Source organism: Canis lupus, chromosome 5 (genome assembly GCF_003254725.2).
Source record: "Canis lupus dingo isolate Sandy chromosome 5, ASM325472v2, whole genome shotgun sequence".
NCBI classification, from domain to species: domain Eukaryota; kingdom Metazoa; phylum Chordata; class Mammalia; order Carnivora; family Canidae; genus Canis; species Canis lupus.
This window is the reverse complement of record NC_064247.1, coordinates 43,537,533-43,552,702: the sequence shown is the minus strand read 5'-3', so window position 1 is coordinate 43,552,702 and position 15,170 is coordinate 43,537,533. Positions and strand designations below refer to the sequence as shown.

General features: G+C 34.9%; 1 protein-coding gene and 2 long non-coding RNA genes across 4 annotated transcripts in view; 2 read left to right on the top strand and 1 right to left on the bottom strand.

The window, feature by feature from the left end:
- The window catches only part of LOC112647198 (uncharacterized), a 34,553-nt gene extending 23,152 nt beyond the window's left edge, over positions 1-11,401 (top strand). The window contains exon 3 of the long non-coding RNA XR_007410805.1: positions 10,799-11,401. This is a non-coding gene — a long non-coding RNA (uncharacterized LOC112647198). The remainder of the gene's footprint in view (positions 1-10,798) is intronic.
- Positions 1-15,170, bottom strand: part of C5H1orf141 (chromosome 5 C1orf141 homolog) — a 36,130-nt gene that overhangs the window by 15,722 nt on the left and 5,238 nt on the right. Inside the window, exons 4-7 of one of the 2 annotated variants that reach the window (XM_049110313.1) lie at positions 14,069-14,160; positions 9,703-9,766; positions 8,734-8,891; positions 214-326 (exon numbers count right to left, since the gene is read on the bottom strand). In XM_049110313.1, the coding sequence (XP_048966270.1) occupies positions 214-326; positions 8,734-8,891; positions 9,703-9,766; positions 14,069-14,106 (373 nt within the window). In that variant the 5' untranslated portion in view covers positions 14,107-14,160. The remainder of the gene's footprint in view (positions 1-213; positions 327-8,733; positions 8,892-9,702; positions 9,767-14,068; positions 14,161-15,170) is intronic. The other variant, XM_025428068.3, reaches the window with a different exon arrangement.
- On the top strand, positions 2,316-5,581 carry LOC125755126 (uncharacterized). Its single transcript, XR_007410808.1, has 3 exons — positions 2,316-2,559; positions 2,983-3,046; positions 3,958-5,581. It is a non-coding gene; the product is annotated as an uncharacterized LOC125755126 (long non-coding RNA).

Sequence of the window (15,170 nt, the reverse complement as noted above, 5' to 3'; positions counted from 1 at the left end):
AGATATTGTCCATTCTGATATTTAACATATCTTAGGAAATTCTTCTGTATAGCTTACTGAAATCTTTCACACTGCAGTTATAAGCCATATACTTTCAAGCAAACTCTTTCAACAGAGACATCAAATCATGGAGAACTTTTAAGAAACACATTAATAATAAAGTATATAATAAAAGCACTCATTAATAAAGAAGCATGTTACACAGAGCATTACCTATTGACTTACTTTCTTGAGTTCTTATATTTGTTGGTACAAAGTGTGGTCCTAAATTTAACTTTCCAAAATCACTCTTTCTAGGTTCAGGCTCATTTTTGAAGCAGATATATCTAGAAAAAATAAAATTAATCTAAATTAAAAGAATCAGAAAAATCTATGGAACTAATCTAAAAAATTAATTTGGAGAAATGTGGTTAAGTCCCAGTTATATAGATCAGATGCTATTGAAGTTAATAATATTATAATACAAAATGTGGAAGAAGGGGACTGAGCCAGAGCTGAGAATATTAGTGATAATCACTTGAAGTAGAGACAGATAGGAAGCTGCTGTTGTCATAGGATTGAGGGCACTCTAGAACCCATGGTGAACCAAAGAGCATGGACTTCAGAGTTGGACCTCACTTGCATAGTTCACAAGCTGATTAACCCTTTAAAAATATTCTGGAAATACATTAAATGAGATATTGGGGACATTGTCAGATCTGAGTTAAAGTCATGGGACACAGTTAACAATCATTTCAGATACCAAAATAGTAGACTAGATAGGATCACAGCATTTATTTATTGTAAAGGAAAAATTTCCCCTAAATCCTTTAACTGACAATATAATGAAGTTAATACTATTATATAATTCATGTAATACTATTCGTCTAATACCATTCTGACCACTAAATGCTGGAAAAACCCATGACTCAGTCTTCCAAACTCAGACACTCACCTTCAGTTGATATCCCATCTCACATCTTTACATATTATCTATAGGCTGATGTCCCCAGATTTATAATTATTATTTATAAGCCCTCAAACTCTTCCCTGAGCTCCTGATTTATATATCCAACTGCTACATGACTTCTGCAGTTAGCAGAACTAAACACATTCAAAACCACATCCTTGCTTTTGCTTCCTTCCCAATCTATTCCTCTTTGAGGCTTCCCCAGCTCCATTCAACCAGAAGTGTAGGCCAAAAACTTGACAATATCTTTGATTTCTCTTTCTCTCATTCCCCATTCCCAACTGTCACCAAACCTCACTAGATCTTTCTTAGAAACGCATCCCAATCTAACTACTTCTTTCCGTGTTACTTCTACTCTAGTCCAAGACACCTTCATCTCCCATCTGAGCTACTTCCATGTGTCTCTCACCTTCTGTTGGCTTTCTCTGCTATCACTCATCCTCTATAGTCTATTCCTAGTGCAACCATGTTGGCACCCTTAAAATATAAATGTGATTGCCATCTCCCTCCAATTATTTCCTACTAGACTCAAAGTTCAAAATTCTCACTCCAAGACAGAAACTGTTTCCCCATTTTTCATGTTTCTAAGTAGAGGAACTTCCATTAAATGCCCTTCCAGGCCTCTCTCTGTGCACTAACCTCCCCCCCCCCCCCCGCCCCGCCCTGCCCTGCCCTGGAAGCAAAGTGCTGTTTGGTTTAAGGAAAGCAACTTAAGCTCACATTTCAGGACCATAGTACTTGCTCATCCCTCTGCCTGTAATACTCTTCCTCTAGCTATTGCCAAGGGTTACTCCCTTAAGTTATAAGAGTATTTTGTTAAGAGTACTCAAATTTCCATCTCTTCAGAAAGGTCTTTTCTGTCCACTTCTCTATCTAAAATAGTAATCCCTATCAATCTTAATTCCATTAATTTACTCTATTTTTCTTCACAGCATCTATCACTAGTGGATTTATATTATATATTCATTTGTTCATTTAGTTTAATATCTGTCTCCTCACCTTATCCTAAAAGATAAATTGAGGGCAGAGTTTGTTTTGTTCACTGTTGCATACTCAGCACCTAGAACAGTGACTGGTGTACAGTACATGTGTAATAAATGTGTTGAGTGCACAAATTGTTCTGGTAAATTTTATTAAACTTTCTTATAATCTTATAATTCCAATGAAATTTTAGTTTATTCTCTTTGGGTTTTTCAGTAAACAATTATTTAATCTTCATAAAATAATTTATCTGTTCTTTTCAAAACATTTATATTTTTGTCTTATATTCTAATTTAATATCATTGGCAAGTGCTTCTAGAAGAGTATAGGATACTAGTGAGAATGGGCATCCTTCTGCTTCTTATTTAAAAGGGAATGTGTCAAGTGTTCCACCCCAAGCGTGATGTTGGCTATACACTCTCATTAAGAAGATATTTTTTTAAGCCTTATCTTACTAAGGCATTTTTCAAATACATTTGCAGAATATATAGAGTTGTTTGGATATGGATATCCTTATGGTGAACCAAAGAGCATGGACTTCAGAGTTGGACCTTACTTGCATCTTGACTCTATGTGAACTTCTGCAGAATATTGGTTTCCTCTGAATCTCAGTCCTTCACAGGCCAAATGTGGGTAATAACTATCTTACAGGTTAGTGTAAGAATTACGTAAAATGAAGTCTAGAAAGTGCTTAGCAAGTGTTCGTGATATAGTAAGAGGTCAGTGAGTAGTACTTTTTACTATTCCCGAAATTTACTCCACTTAGTCATAGTAATGTTTATTTAATATAGTGTTAGATTCTACTTTGTTAATATAGTAAGTTATTGAAAGGCACTTATCCTATTGTTTTAGAATGGGTGACCAGATGATTTTTTATCTAAGGCTGAGTAAAAGGAACAAAAAATAGCCTGTATTCTACAAAACCCACCAATATTTGAGGCCATTCTCCTCTTCTCCCAGGGAGCAGAAAACTGTAGTGGGGTAGGGGGTGCATATCAGAATTATCTCATTGGCCTCATAGAGTTGGCTGTGGCTTTCCCCTCTCTTTTCAGTGTCAGAGTGAGCAGAGATGCTTAGGGTTTCCCAAGGAATCACAAAGACTGACTCCTTCAAAAGGTAAAGGCTGACATCTCATTTCTCAGCTGCACATCTGTTAGTACACTTATGGATTTGCCTATGTCTATCTATATAAAAACAAATTTGCAGAGTGGAGTGAGGAGGAGAAATCACAGCACACTGTATCCCATTGTGTGGCATGGCAAGGATGCTTGAGTTTCTGAGGGGGAAATGGACATTGAGATTGTAACTGGACTTGGGCCATTTTGTTGGTACCTCACATAGATTGCTGACTGGCAGGCTAGTGATCCTTAACAAAAGAAGTTGTGACATATACGAGAGAGTGTAAGAGTTGAAGATGAAAACAAAAAGTAAGAGCTGAGGATGAATTTGAAAAGGTGTGGCTGAAGGAAGCTCTCTTTGGTTAGGAAACTGGTCTGTCTGAGCCACTGTCACCTGTGCCTCATTAAAGAGCTAGGCTCTTTTTTGTCTTCTTGCAACCAGATGATTGTAAGGACTGTAAGGATTACAATTTCTGGAGGGCAAGCTCTATGTCTAATATAAAAATTCTGTGGCTCTTCTTCCCTTGGGACAAACACCACCTCCCATGCCACCACCAAGTGCCTAACACAGTGCTTACTATATAAGCACATAGGAAAAGCTTTTTTTTCAATTAAGATATATTTGACATATAACATTGTATTTGTTTTATGTATACAACATAATTATTTGATATATGTATATATTGTAAAATGAACACCACAGTAAGTCTAGTTAATATCCATCATGATACAGAGTTAAAAACTTTTCTTTCTTATGGTGAGAACTTTTAAGTTCTACTCCTTTAGCAATTTTCAAATATGCAATATAGTATTGTTGACTATAGTCACCATGCTGTACATTATATCCTCAGTAATTATTTATCTTGTAAACTGGAAGTTTCTTTTGACCATCTTCACCCATTTCACCAGGAAGGCTTTTTTTGACTAGAATAGGCTGGAGGATGACAACTGAGAAAGAAGATGGTAGCAGTAGATAGGTAAGTAAGAAACATTGTCTTTTCCTTCTCCCTCCTCTCTTGCTCCCATAGAGGGCTGGGGGTGATGTTGGGAGGCATGGTTCTGTTTATACGGCATGGTTATTAAATGTTTAATAACCTTTTCTCCAAGTGTAGTTCCAACATAAATGTTGATTGATAGTTTTATTTACTTTAAAGAATAACATGAAAATGAAAAAGTAAAGACATATTGGAACTTCACTCATTCATCAAAGACATAAGCTACTTTTTTCTGAGCCAGATAATTTTTGAATATTAGAATATATCCTCAATTTTGTGTGCTATTCAGAGTATAATGGCTACAGGCAAGACAAACTTTGAAGTTTAGTCTTCATCAACATTTTCTTCCTCACTTTCTTAAATCTAGACAAATAAAAAGTCAAGCCCCCATTTGTAATTTTTGTTAATATTTGTGGCATAAATACACACATAATTGATTTCAAGCTACTGATGGGACATTGCTGAATGTGGAATTGGAAAGAAATATGTAGTAATGTGATATTATACAGTAGTTCCACCATATGGATATAATAAATGAAAATGATTTAAAACACAGATAATAGTAAAATGTAGTAAAAGAATTAGAAAGGGATGTGTTTGAGTATGTCTTTGTTTTTATTATGTCACTGAAATTTTAGTTTACTTCGTTTAACTTTTAATAACTTAGTCATTTCACAAAATTCCTGAAAATTCAATAGTCAGCTCTAACAAATTGGTAGGAGCTGGTTCTAGTACACCGATTTTCCCATGCAAGAAGCAGAAAAGATTAGAAGAAGAAAGAAGGGGAGGTGTGCTAGCTCAGCTCCTGTGATGTCAATAGACTGGCTAGACAGGGTAGAGAAAGCTTCAAGTAGCATGTGGATCAAAATACCAAATTGGACAGACTTTTGTTAATTTTATTATTATTATTTTTTGGATAGACTTTTAATAATCAAAAGTGATCAGAGTAAAATTGGAAAAATATAAAATTGTTTTATGTTACATGTTCCTGATTTGAAAATAGACAAATGAACCAATTAAGCTACTATTTTATATTTTAAGCTTTAAAAAAATCTATATTTGTGAGATTCAGCAATGGTTTTATGTCCTTGTGCTCAGACTTGAGAATCAAAGACATGTTTTGAAACTATTTCACCTTTGTCTATGCTGAGAAACCACTTAAATAGTTCTTTGAAACTTTGAAGAAACTAACCTCTGACACAGCTTAAAGGTGGTACTTTTGTAAAAGATAGTTGACTACTTTCTCAAAATTTTCTTTATTTTAATTATATTTAATTTTAATTTGGATAAAATATTTTTTCCAGGTAAATCCCTCAGAAAGAATACATAGGCATATTACCTTCTAAAGTTTTTCTTACCCCCAAATTTGTCTATCTTTTGTTCTCATAAATAAACGATGATTCAAAAAAATAAAAAATAAAAATCAATAAATGATGATTCATCCAGATACAGGATTCCTGGATTACTTTTCTGTTCAAAACTTGAAGGTGGTTATTTTCTAGATGTAGATGAGACATATGAAATTCATTTGATTTCCTTTCCTTTGTAATTAACCAATTTTTTTCTGCCTTTGGAATTAAATAATCAAATAATTTTACTTTAAGTCACACTTGGTAACCCTTTTGATTGGAAAATTCAAGTATGTCTTTTTAAAAAGAGAATTTTTTCCTAATATTTCTTTATTTCCTTATTATGTAGTGTATGTTTATGGGTCAAATATCATGAAACCCTAGTATGTATTAAGTATATATTTATGTATTAAGTACTTATTTATTAAGTATATATTTACAGGCCAAATATTCTGAAACCCTACTATGTATCTCTTTTCAATCTGATTTCCATTTCATTTTTTTTGTATTTTCTCAAGATTATGCCTCTACCTGACCTTCTAAAAATTTTTTTTTTAATTTTATTTATTTATGATAGTCACAGAGAGAGAGAGAGGCAGAGACACAGGCAGAGGGAGAAGCAGGCTCCATGCACCGGGAGCCTGACGTGGGACTCGATCCCGGGTCTCCAGGATCGCGCCCTGGGCCAAAGGCAGGCGCCAAACCGCTGCGCCACCCAGGGATCCCACTACCTGACCTTCTAGATTATCAATCCAATTTTCATTTGTATTCTATTTTTGTTTTCCTATTCAATTTTTTATTTAAAAACATATATTTATTTATTATTTCAGATTTATTTATTTGAGAGATGATTTTTTAAAGGGATTACTATTTTTGCTAAAATGAGTATGACTCTTCTGTAAAAGGTCCAATTATGAAAAATTGCAGAGAAGAGTAGGTTTGGTGTTTACGGAGAAATCTTAGAGATGACATACAGATTAATCAAGAGATATTTTTAATATTTTATCAATTCCCTTTTACCCAAGAAAAATGCAAAAATCCTGAACTAATAGTAACATGGAAAACATGTCTCTGGGAGTAACTGAGAAAGAAGCCCTAAGAATTTGAATGGTTCTCAATTTTAGCTTTATGTAAGAATCATCTGGGGAATCTTAAGAATAGTCAAGCCTGGGCTGCATTCCAAACTAATTAAAGTAAAATCCAATTATTTTAAAGCTCCCCAGGCAATACTAGTATGTAGGTGTGTTAAAAACTACTACTCTGAGTGGCACCTGGGTGGCTCAGCCTCTGCTTTCAGCTCAGATGATTGCCATTAAGCTTTAGATGTCTGTGGAGTCCTGGGATCTGTCCTGCATCAGGCTCCCCTGCATGGAGTCTGCTTCTCCCTCTGCGTGTATCTCTGCCTCTCTGTCTGTGTCTCTCACATGAGTAAATAAATAAAATCTTAAAACAAACAAACAAACAAACAAACAAACAAAAAAACCCAAACACCTACTACTCTGAAAGCAAAGCTCAGCTACAAATAAACCTGGGCAGATTTCACCAATTAGGTGCTCACAGCACCAGACTGAGAGTTGATATGATATTCAGCAAACCAAGGAAAAAGCCAGAATGAACAGATGTTGTTGTTGGGCAGCAAGATTAGAGTAGCACATAAGCTAGAGCAGAGACACAAAGGATGGTCCTGGGACCAGAAGTACCAGCATTACCTGGAGACTTACTAGATGTGCAAATTATCAGGCCTGCCTCAGCCAGACCTACTGAATCAAAAACTCTGCAAGTGCAGCCCAGAAATCAGTGTTTTAAGGAGCTCTCCATGTTTGAGACCCATTGGGCTAAAGCAGTGCATCTCTATCACTAGTGTTCACAGGAATCACCTAAGGGATCTTGCTAATTGCAGCTTCTGTCTGAGAGGGGGGTCAGACATTCTGCATTTCCAACAAGATGTTGGATAGAAGACCACACTGGATAGAAGACCACACTTTGAATAGGAAAGGGGCTAGAGGTAAAAAATGAAAGAAGCCTGCAGTAGCCAGAAAGTCACTGGTTCAGGTCAGATAGGTTTTGACATAAAGCTTAGGCTAAGGTGAAAGATGTGTTAATTAGAGCTGACATGTTGGCTGGGTGTAGGAATGAGGTTTGCGAGCTACTGGTGGAGATCAGTAGCCTAAATTATAATTACCATAATTTATGAGACCAGGAACTGCATCTCAAGATATGGAGGAACTGAAACTATCCAATATAACCAATGTAACCAGGATATCATTGTTGACACAAGGACAGAAACTTTCTGCCTCATGCTGTTATTTAAGCAAATCATTTTGTAACAGCTAAAGAGGACTCATTGCAAGAATGGGTTGCTTCCTGAAAGAAGAATGTCCCCCTCCTGAATATTCCACAGACATCTAAAGCTTAATATATCCAAATAAAACTCAGCTCTTCTTACTCTAATCCTCTTATCCACCTCAATCTGCTTCGCATCCTATGTTCTCTAAGTACAAAATGTCATAATGTACCTAGTCACCAAGCCCCAAAGCCACAAGTCATTCTACATTAAGAATGGGGTGATGGTGTTAAAGAGCACAGGCTCTGAAATGGCACTGCTGGAGTTTAAATCCTGTTTGGGCCACTTATCTGTGTGACCTTGGGCAAGATATTTAACCTCACCAAGATGAACTTTCATCTGTAAAACTGCACTGAACACACTGAATGGTTACGCAGAATAAGTGGGGGTAAGAACAGTGTCCACTTTAGCACCAATGTATGACTGAAATTCTACTGATTCTACATCTTATTATTTCTTTTGTCTGGGCTCTCATCTCCATTTCTGATGCTTGGAAAAATCATATGGCATTACGTACACAAATACCAGTGAAAAACCAAGTAGGACATATTCAGGCTACCCCTTGTAAGTACTCAGAGAAACTGACTTACTTGGTTTTCTAGGTGGACTTCTTTTGTCAGTCTATTGATCTAAAGTTTGAAATAAATCTTGACATTAATTTGGGGCAATGTAATAGCATTCAAGAAAAGTCTTTCTTTAAAAATTGAGAATTGTAATTAGCATCTAATTATACTTTTATATTATATATTATAAATTATACTTTTATATATTATAAATTATAAAATATTATATATTTTACTATAATAGTAAAATACTATAATAAATATTTTACGAAATATGAATAATCAGAATGCTGATTAAATATATTGCAACTCATAAGCACTATGAAACATACCTGTGTTTGACCAAGCTTACATTAAATACAGACTACATAATCTAAGACAAATCTACAGCAATGCTTTAAAAACTCCAAATGGAAAGTAGTTAGGATGGTTACCTTTTTGTTTTTTTAATACTATATGACTTGTCTTCTGTGATCCTGGGTACTTTCTTAGATGTGGATGGAACAATATCCTCTTCAAATTCCAACTGAAAGTCAAATGTCAGGGGTGTAACCAAAGTCTTTTTTTTTCCTTGACTCTGAAGCCTGTTTTTCTGTGGTAAAACCAAAGTACAACATTGTGAAAAAATGAGCACTATTCATATCGGGAAAATCCTGTGTGGAAAGGAAGAAAATTAGTCTCATTTTATGCACTCACAGAGAATCTATGTGCCAGTCAATAATGGAGAAATATTACAGATTGAAAACTAGGGGCCTTGTGTACCAACATTTTTTATGCCATTGCTGTCTGACCTGAGCTGCTCTTTTCCCATCCATGAAATGAGGGGACTTTGAACTAGATGACTATGAAGTTCCCTCCTAATTCTAAAATTTAGAATTTAAGAATGACCTATAAATTAGGCGAAGACAATACTGATACATAGAGTTATTGGAAGGAGAGCAAGATGGTCTCCAACCTGCTACTCTTGCTGTTTCCACAAATGTGGTAAATCACTCCAACATTTGTCTAGCTGCATGAGCCAGAAATAGAGTTAAGAAAGCAATCAAAAGACTTTGTTCAAATATTTATATAGATGGACTGAAGAGGGAAAAGTGGTATAGCTAAAGAGTTAGCTAAGGAGCCAAAAATCTTTTCAAAAAAAAATCTGTCAGCACTGCACAGAGGAATAAAGTGATGAAAAATTTGAAAGCAAGTCAAAGGATAGGAACTTCTGCTTCTGCCAGTGAAAGATTAAGCACTTACAGGAATTGCCCTCCTGCTGTAAACAACTAGAAAATCAGACAAAACATATGAAAACTACTGTAATTAGGCATTAGAAAACAGGAATGGGGTGGAAAGGAACCATAATCCCCAAGAAAATGGAAACAAATGAGGTAAATCCCACAATAGCTCAGCTTACTTACTGGAGGCAGTTTCCACATGGAGACACAGGGAGGGAGAACTCCCATCAAGCCTTGTGGCCTTAACCTTGTTGAGTTTAAGAGACAGAAATTGCACCAACAATTACATTCTTGGGCATTCACCCCAGAGAAATGAAAACTTACATTCATACAAAAACCTGTATACCAATATGCAAAGCAGCTGCATATTTGCAGCTTTTTTTTTAAATTGGGGTTCAATTTACAACTTTTTTACAAGCAGCTTTATTTTTTAAAGCAAAATATTGAAAACAACCCCAATGTCTGTCAATGGGTGAGTGGTTGAAACTCTGTACATCCATATAATGGCATACTACTCAGCAATAAAATTTATATATTATTTATAATAATAAAGCTATTGATTCATGTAGAAACTTAGATGTGCCTCAAGGGCATTATGCTTAGTGAAAAGTCAATCTCAAAATTTCACATACTGAATGATTTCATTTATATAATATTCTCAAAACTACTGTTATAAAGATGGAGAACAGATTAGCCATTGCCAAGGACAGATGGGGAATGGTGTGGGGGGTATAGATACAGATACGGAGAAGTAACCTGAGGAAGTTCTTTTTTGGTGATGGAGATATGCTGACCTTGATTTTGGTAGTGATCACACAAATCTACTATGGGATGAAATCAATAAAACTCTACACACAGATGAATACAGGTTAAAAATGGTGAAAACTAAATAAACTCTGTAGACCGGTTAACAGTAATATACCAATGTTAACATAGGTTGGGATTCAAACTAATTTTGATATTGTACACTACCCATATAAGATGTCAGCACTGGGGGCACCTGGATGAAAAGGAATTGGGACTCTCTGTAGTACTTCTGCAACTTCTTATGAATTGATAATTATTTCAAAATAAAAAATTTTTAAAAATAAAGAGACAATTACCAAAGTGATTTATATATTGTTATCTCATCTTTTGGTCATCAAAAAAGCAAATAGAGACAATTCACCTTCACAAATATACGTATATGCTCATATGTGTACCTGCATATTTATGTATGAGTATATGTAAAGATAAATAAATTTATACACACATATACAATATTTGTATATCTTTGTAGGAGCATGAAATAAGATGTGGATGGATAAACCCAAACTGCTAAATGTTGTTTGCTTCAAGAGGAAACAGCTGAAGAGGCCAAAGACAATTTTCCTTTATTTAATTTTCTTTAAGTATAATTTTTATACATATCTGTATGTTATTTCCACAAGCATGTTTTAATTATTATAATTTAAAAATAAGAAAAGTTTTAAATTTTGTTTATATATCCTTTCAAAAGAATTTCCAGAGAACACTTGATCAGTAACACATAAAGTTGGCATAGTAACACAAAATGAGAAAATGTATGGAAACGCTTTGCACAAAGGAAGCTCTTAGTAAAAGGTAAGAATTATTATGACTAATAATAACTTAAAATTCATATAAAAGGAAATTTCAGGAGAAATTAAACAGATTTATCTCAACTATATTTCCTAAAGTACGTTTCATTTCATTTTAAACAAAAAATTAAAAAGGAATGAACTTTGAGGTGCGTAAGTCCAATATGGTCGCTTTAGTATGTTACTCCTGGTTTGCAATTTCAAAATTTGGGTAACAATAATTAATTTATTGTTTTTCCCAATATTGCTCAACTTTATTTTCTGAATAAAAGAAAACGATTATGAAAAACACTGAAAATCAAGTTATTATTCAAGCATCAACATTTTCATTTTCAGGTTCACAAATATGTTCAATCACTTCAGAGCTCCTCTCTGCTATTTTCCATGATCTCTCAGACTCTAAGCTCTTTATGCCTGATTAACTCACATTGTTATATTATTTTGCAAGTCTTTGTGTAACCAAATTAAAGTGCTCATATGTGCTAAGAATCTTATTTTTGAAAACTACATTCTTTTTTAAAAAGACTTATTTATTTGAGAGAGAGAAAGAGAGAGAGAGAGAGAGAGAGAGAATGCAAGCAGGAGGAGGGGGAGAAGCAGAGGGAGAAGGGAAAAAGATTCCTCACCAAGCAGGAAGCCCAGCTGTGGGGCTAGATCCCCCCACCCCGGGGTCATGACCAGAGCTGAAACCAAGAGTTGGATACTCAACCAACTGAGCCACCCAGGTGCCCCCAAAACTATATTCTTCATTAATATTTTATATTGAATTTTATGACTCTCACCTTTTTTACTTAAATTTTTATGACCTTTATTTTTAATTTGCTAACTATACCAACTTTTTTCCTTTTAATAAACCAATTAAATAACTTTTTATGTTTATCATATTAGTGACAACTATAGGAGTCACATTTACTATTTGACTGCCTATTTTTTTTTATCTTAATCACCTTAGATATATTATAACCTAATATAATTTGGCCTCTATCCAAGGGCCAAAATATGGAAAGAGCCTAAAGACCCATCAACTGATGAATGGATAAAGATGTGAGGGACGCCTGGGCTGCTCAGAGGTTAAGCGTCTGCCCTTTTTTTGCCTTTTTTTTAAAAGTGTGCACACAGGGGGAGGGGCAAAAGGAGAGGGAGAGAGACAATCTGAAGCAGATTCCATGCTCAGTGCACAATCAGGTACTTAACCGGCTGAACCACCCAAGCCCCCCAAGAAACTGTATACTTTTTTTTAAATTTTTTTTTATTTATTTATGATAGTCACAGAGAGAGAGAGAGAGAGAGAGAGGCAGAGACACAGGCAGAAGGAGAAGCAGGCTCCATGCACCGGGAGCCCGATGTGGGATTCGATCCTGGGTCTCCAGGATCGCGCCCTGGGCCAAAGGCAGGAGCCAAACCGCTGCGCCAGCCAGGGATCCCAAACTGTATACTTTTAAAATAAAACATTCATTAAGCTCTTTTATTCGATATTTATCTATAATAGGTTCATGATCTCATTTAGTAATTTCTTATTGAATTTAACTCCATTTCAATTAGAGACTCCATTTCAATTTAGTGTATATTTTACCAAATGTTTTTTATCAAAGAGAAAATGTTTTTCATTTTATTAATAGTTAATAATTGTATGATATTGGGAAAATCATGTAATTTTTTGAGTTTTATCATTTCTAAAACTGAAGATAATACCTTTCCCATAGATACTAATTAAAGATTACAGATTAATAAAAGATGAAGGATGAAATGAGATATGTCATTAGAAGTTTCTAGTATAGCATCTGGCACATAGTAAGCTTCCCATAAATATTAACTGAGATACTGGTAGTATTCTAAGAATTTTATATGATTCATGCTTTATAAATTTTATTGATTATAAATTGGTGAAATCAATTCCCCTTTATTTAAGAAGCTAATGTCACCTTTGTGCAAACCTATGAGCTGAAGGCTTTATAATAATCTTAGGCAAAACTCCACAATCAATTAGATTCTAGTTACCAATTCCCTACCTGAATGTACATGGATTTAAAATATGATAGAACTGGCATGCCTGGGTGGCTCAGGGTTTGAGCATCTGCCTTTGGCTCAGGGCATGATCCCAGAGTTCCGGGATCAAGTCCCACAGTGGGCTTCCTGCAAGGAGCCTGCTTCTCCCTCTGCCTGTGTCTCTGCCTCTCTCTCTCTCTCCTCTCTCTCTCTCTCTCTGTCTCTGCCTCTGTGTGTGTGTGTCTCATGAATGAATAAATAAAATCTTTAAAAAGAAAAAAAGATGTGATACACACACACACACACACACACACACACACACACACACACACAGGAATATTACCCAGCCATCAAAAAGAATGAGATCTTACCATTTGCAATGATGCAAATGGAGCTAGAGTGTATATTATGCTAAGCAAAATAAGTCAGAGAAAAACAAATATGATTTCACTCATATGTGGAATTTAAGAAACAAAACAGATGAGCATAAGGGAAGGGAAGGAAAAATAAAATAAGAAAAACAGAGAGGGAGGGACAGAGAATCTTAACTATAGGGAACAAACTAAGGGTTGCTGAAGGGGAGGCGGAGGTGGATGGGGTAAGTGGGTGATGGGCACTAATGAGGGCACTTGTTGTAATGAGTACTGGGTGTTATATGCAACCGATGAATCACTGAACCATATTGTGAAACTAATAATACACTATATGTTAACTAACTTGAATTTAAATAAGATCTTGAAGGAAAAAAATATGGCAGCTATCCAAAAGTTACCTTGTATATCTAATTAATTCTTAGTGTACACTTACATAGATAACTTTTTGAACTAATATAATTATTTACTTTTTACAAATTAGCTTATATCTCCATATTACTGTGTCATTAACTAAAAAGTAAAGATAATCATTCACATTTGAAATGATAACAGTTTAATGATTAAATTTAATTCAAGCTTTCATTTACAAACCTTTGTTCTTCTGGCCAAGAGTATCTTTTCCTGCTCATCCAGAATATCTAACTTCTCTAAGATTTTTTCTGTCATTTTCAGTCAGTAAATTCCTATTTAAAAAGCAAAAAAGAAAAAAAAAAGTAAAAAGATCTCCAAAATAATTAAATTTTAAACATAAAATTGATTATTTAGGTATAAGTTAAGAGACCCACATTTTTATTACTATTTGGGGTACAAAATAGAACTGTATAGATCATGGAATAAATCACGGGATTATAGAGAATCCAAGTTGTTTTTAGACAGAAGTTCACATGATCAGAACTCCCAGATATGTGTGGACCTTAGGAATGTTTAAATGCATGATAAAGGGGGAGTTGAATCAGATGTGACTCAGACTTGAAGCAAGGGCACTGGCTTGATTTATATCTATTTTCTTTTTGTTGTGATATAATTTTAATGAAAGTAAGTGTGAAGAGTTTACATTTGCATAGTTAATTGCATTCAAGATAAATTGGTCAATGATCCAAGACTCTTAATACAGCACTTAGAATGTGATCAGTCACACAGAAGGAGCAGTTGCCAAGCTGGTTGAGTCCTATTGTCATAATAATCCATATTCTCTAGCCAATTAATATTGCTGAAAATTACATCTGGGGTCAGGCAGTCCATATTAGGCTTGAGGTCCTGAATGTTATACATCAGGACACAAAGTACCTTTTCAATGCACCACAAATAGCTAGGAGCAGAGTAGAGGCAAAAATCAGAATGTTAACCCAAAGTTCCCTCCATATTTTTGCTTAGTGATTTGAATGGGCTTTGGTGGCATTTAGATGTAAACATTGTATGGTTCACAGAAAGTACTGAATTCATCAATATTTCTAAGTAACACTAATGTCAACGCTAAGGTTCTTTTTCGAGCTCAAAAATGTCTATGCTATTTCTCCCATATTATATAATTTGATCATTATCTCACAAAGGCAATAATACATGCAAAGACAAGGGTCAAGGACTCTATGCCAAAAGCTCATTATATTTAGCACTTGGTTTCTTTTAGCAGTCTTTTCTACTCTTGGACTCTTCTGGGCCGTGGACCTGTAGGCAGAATTTTCTTGTTACAAAC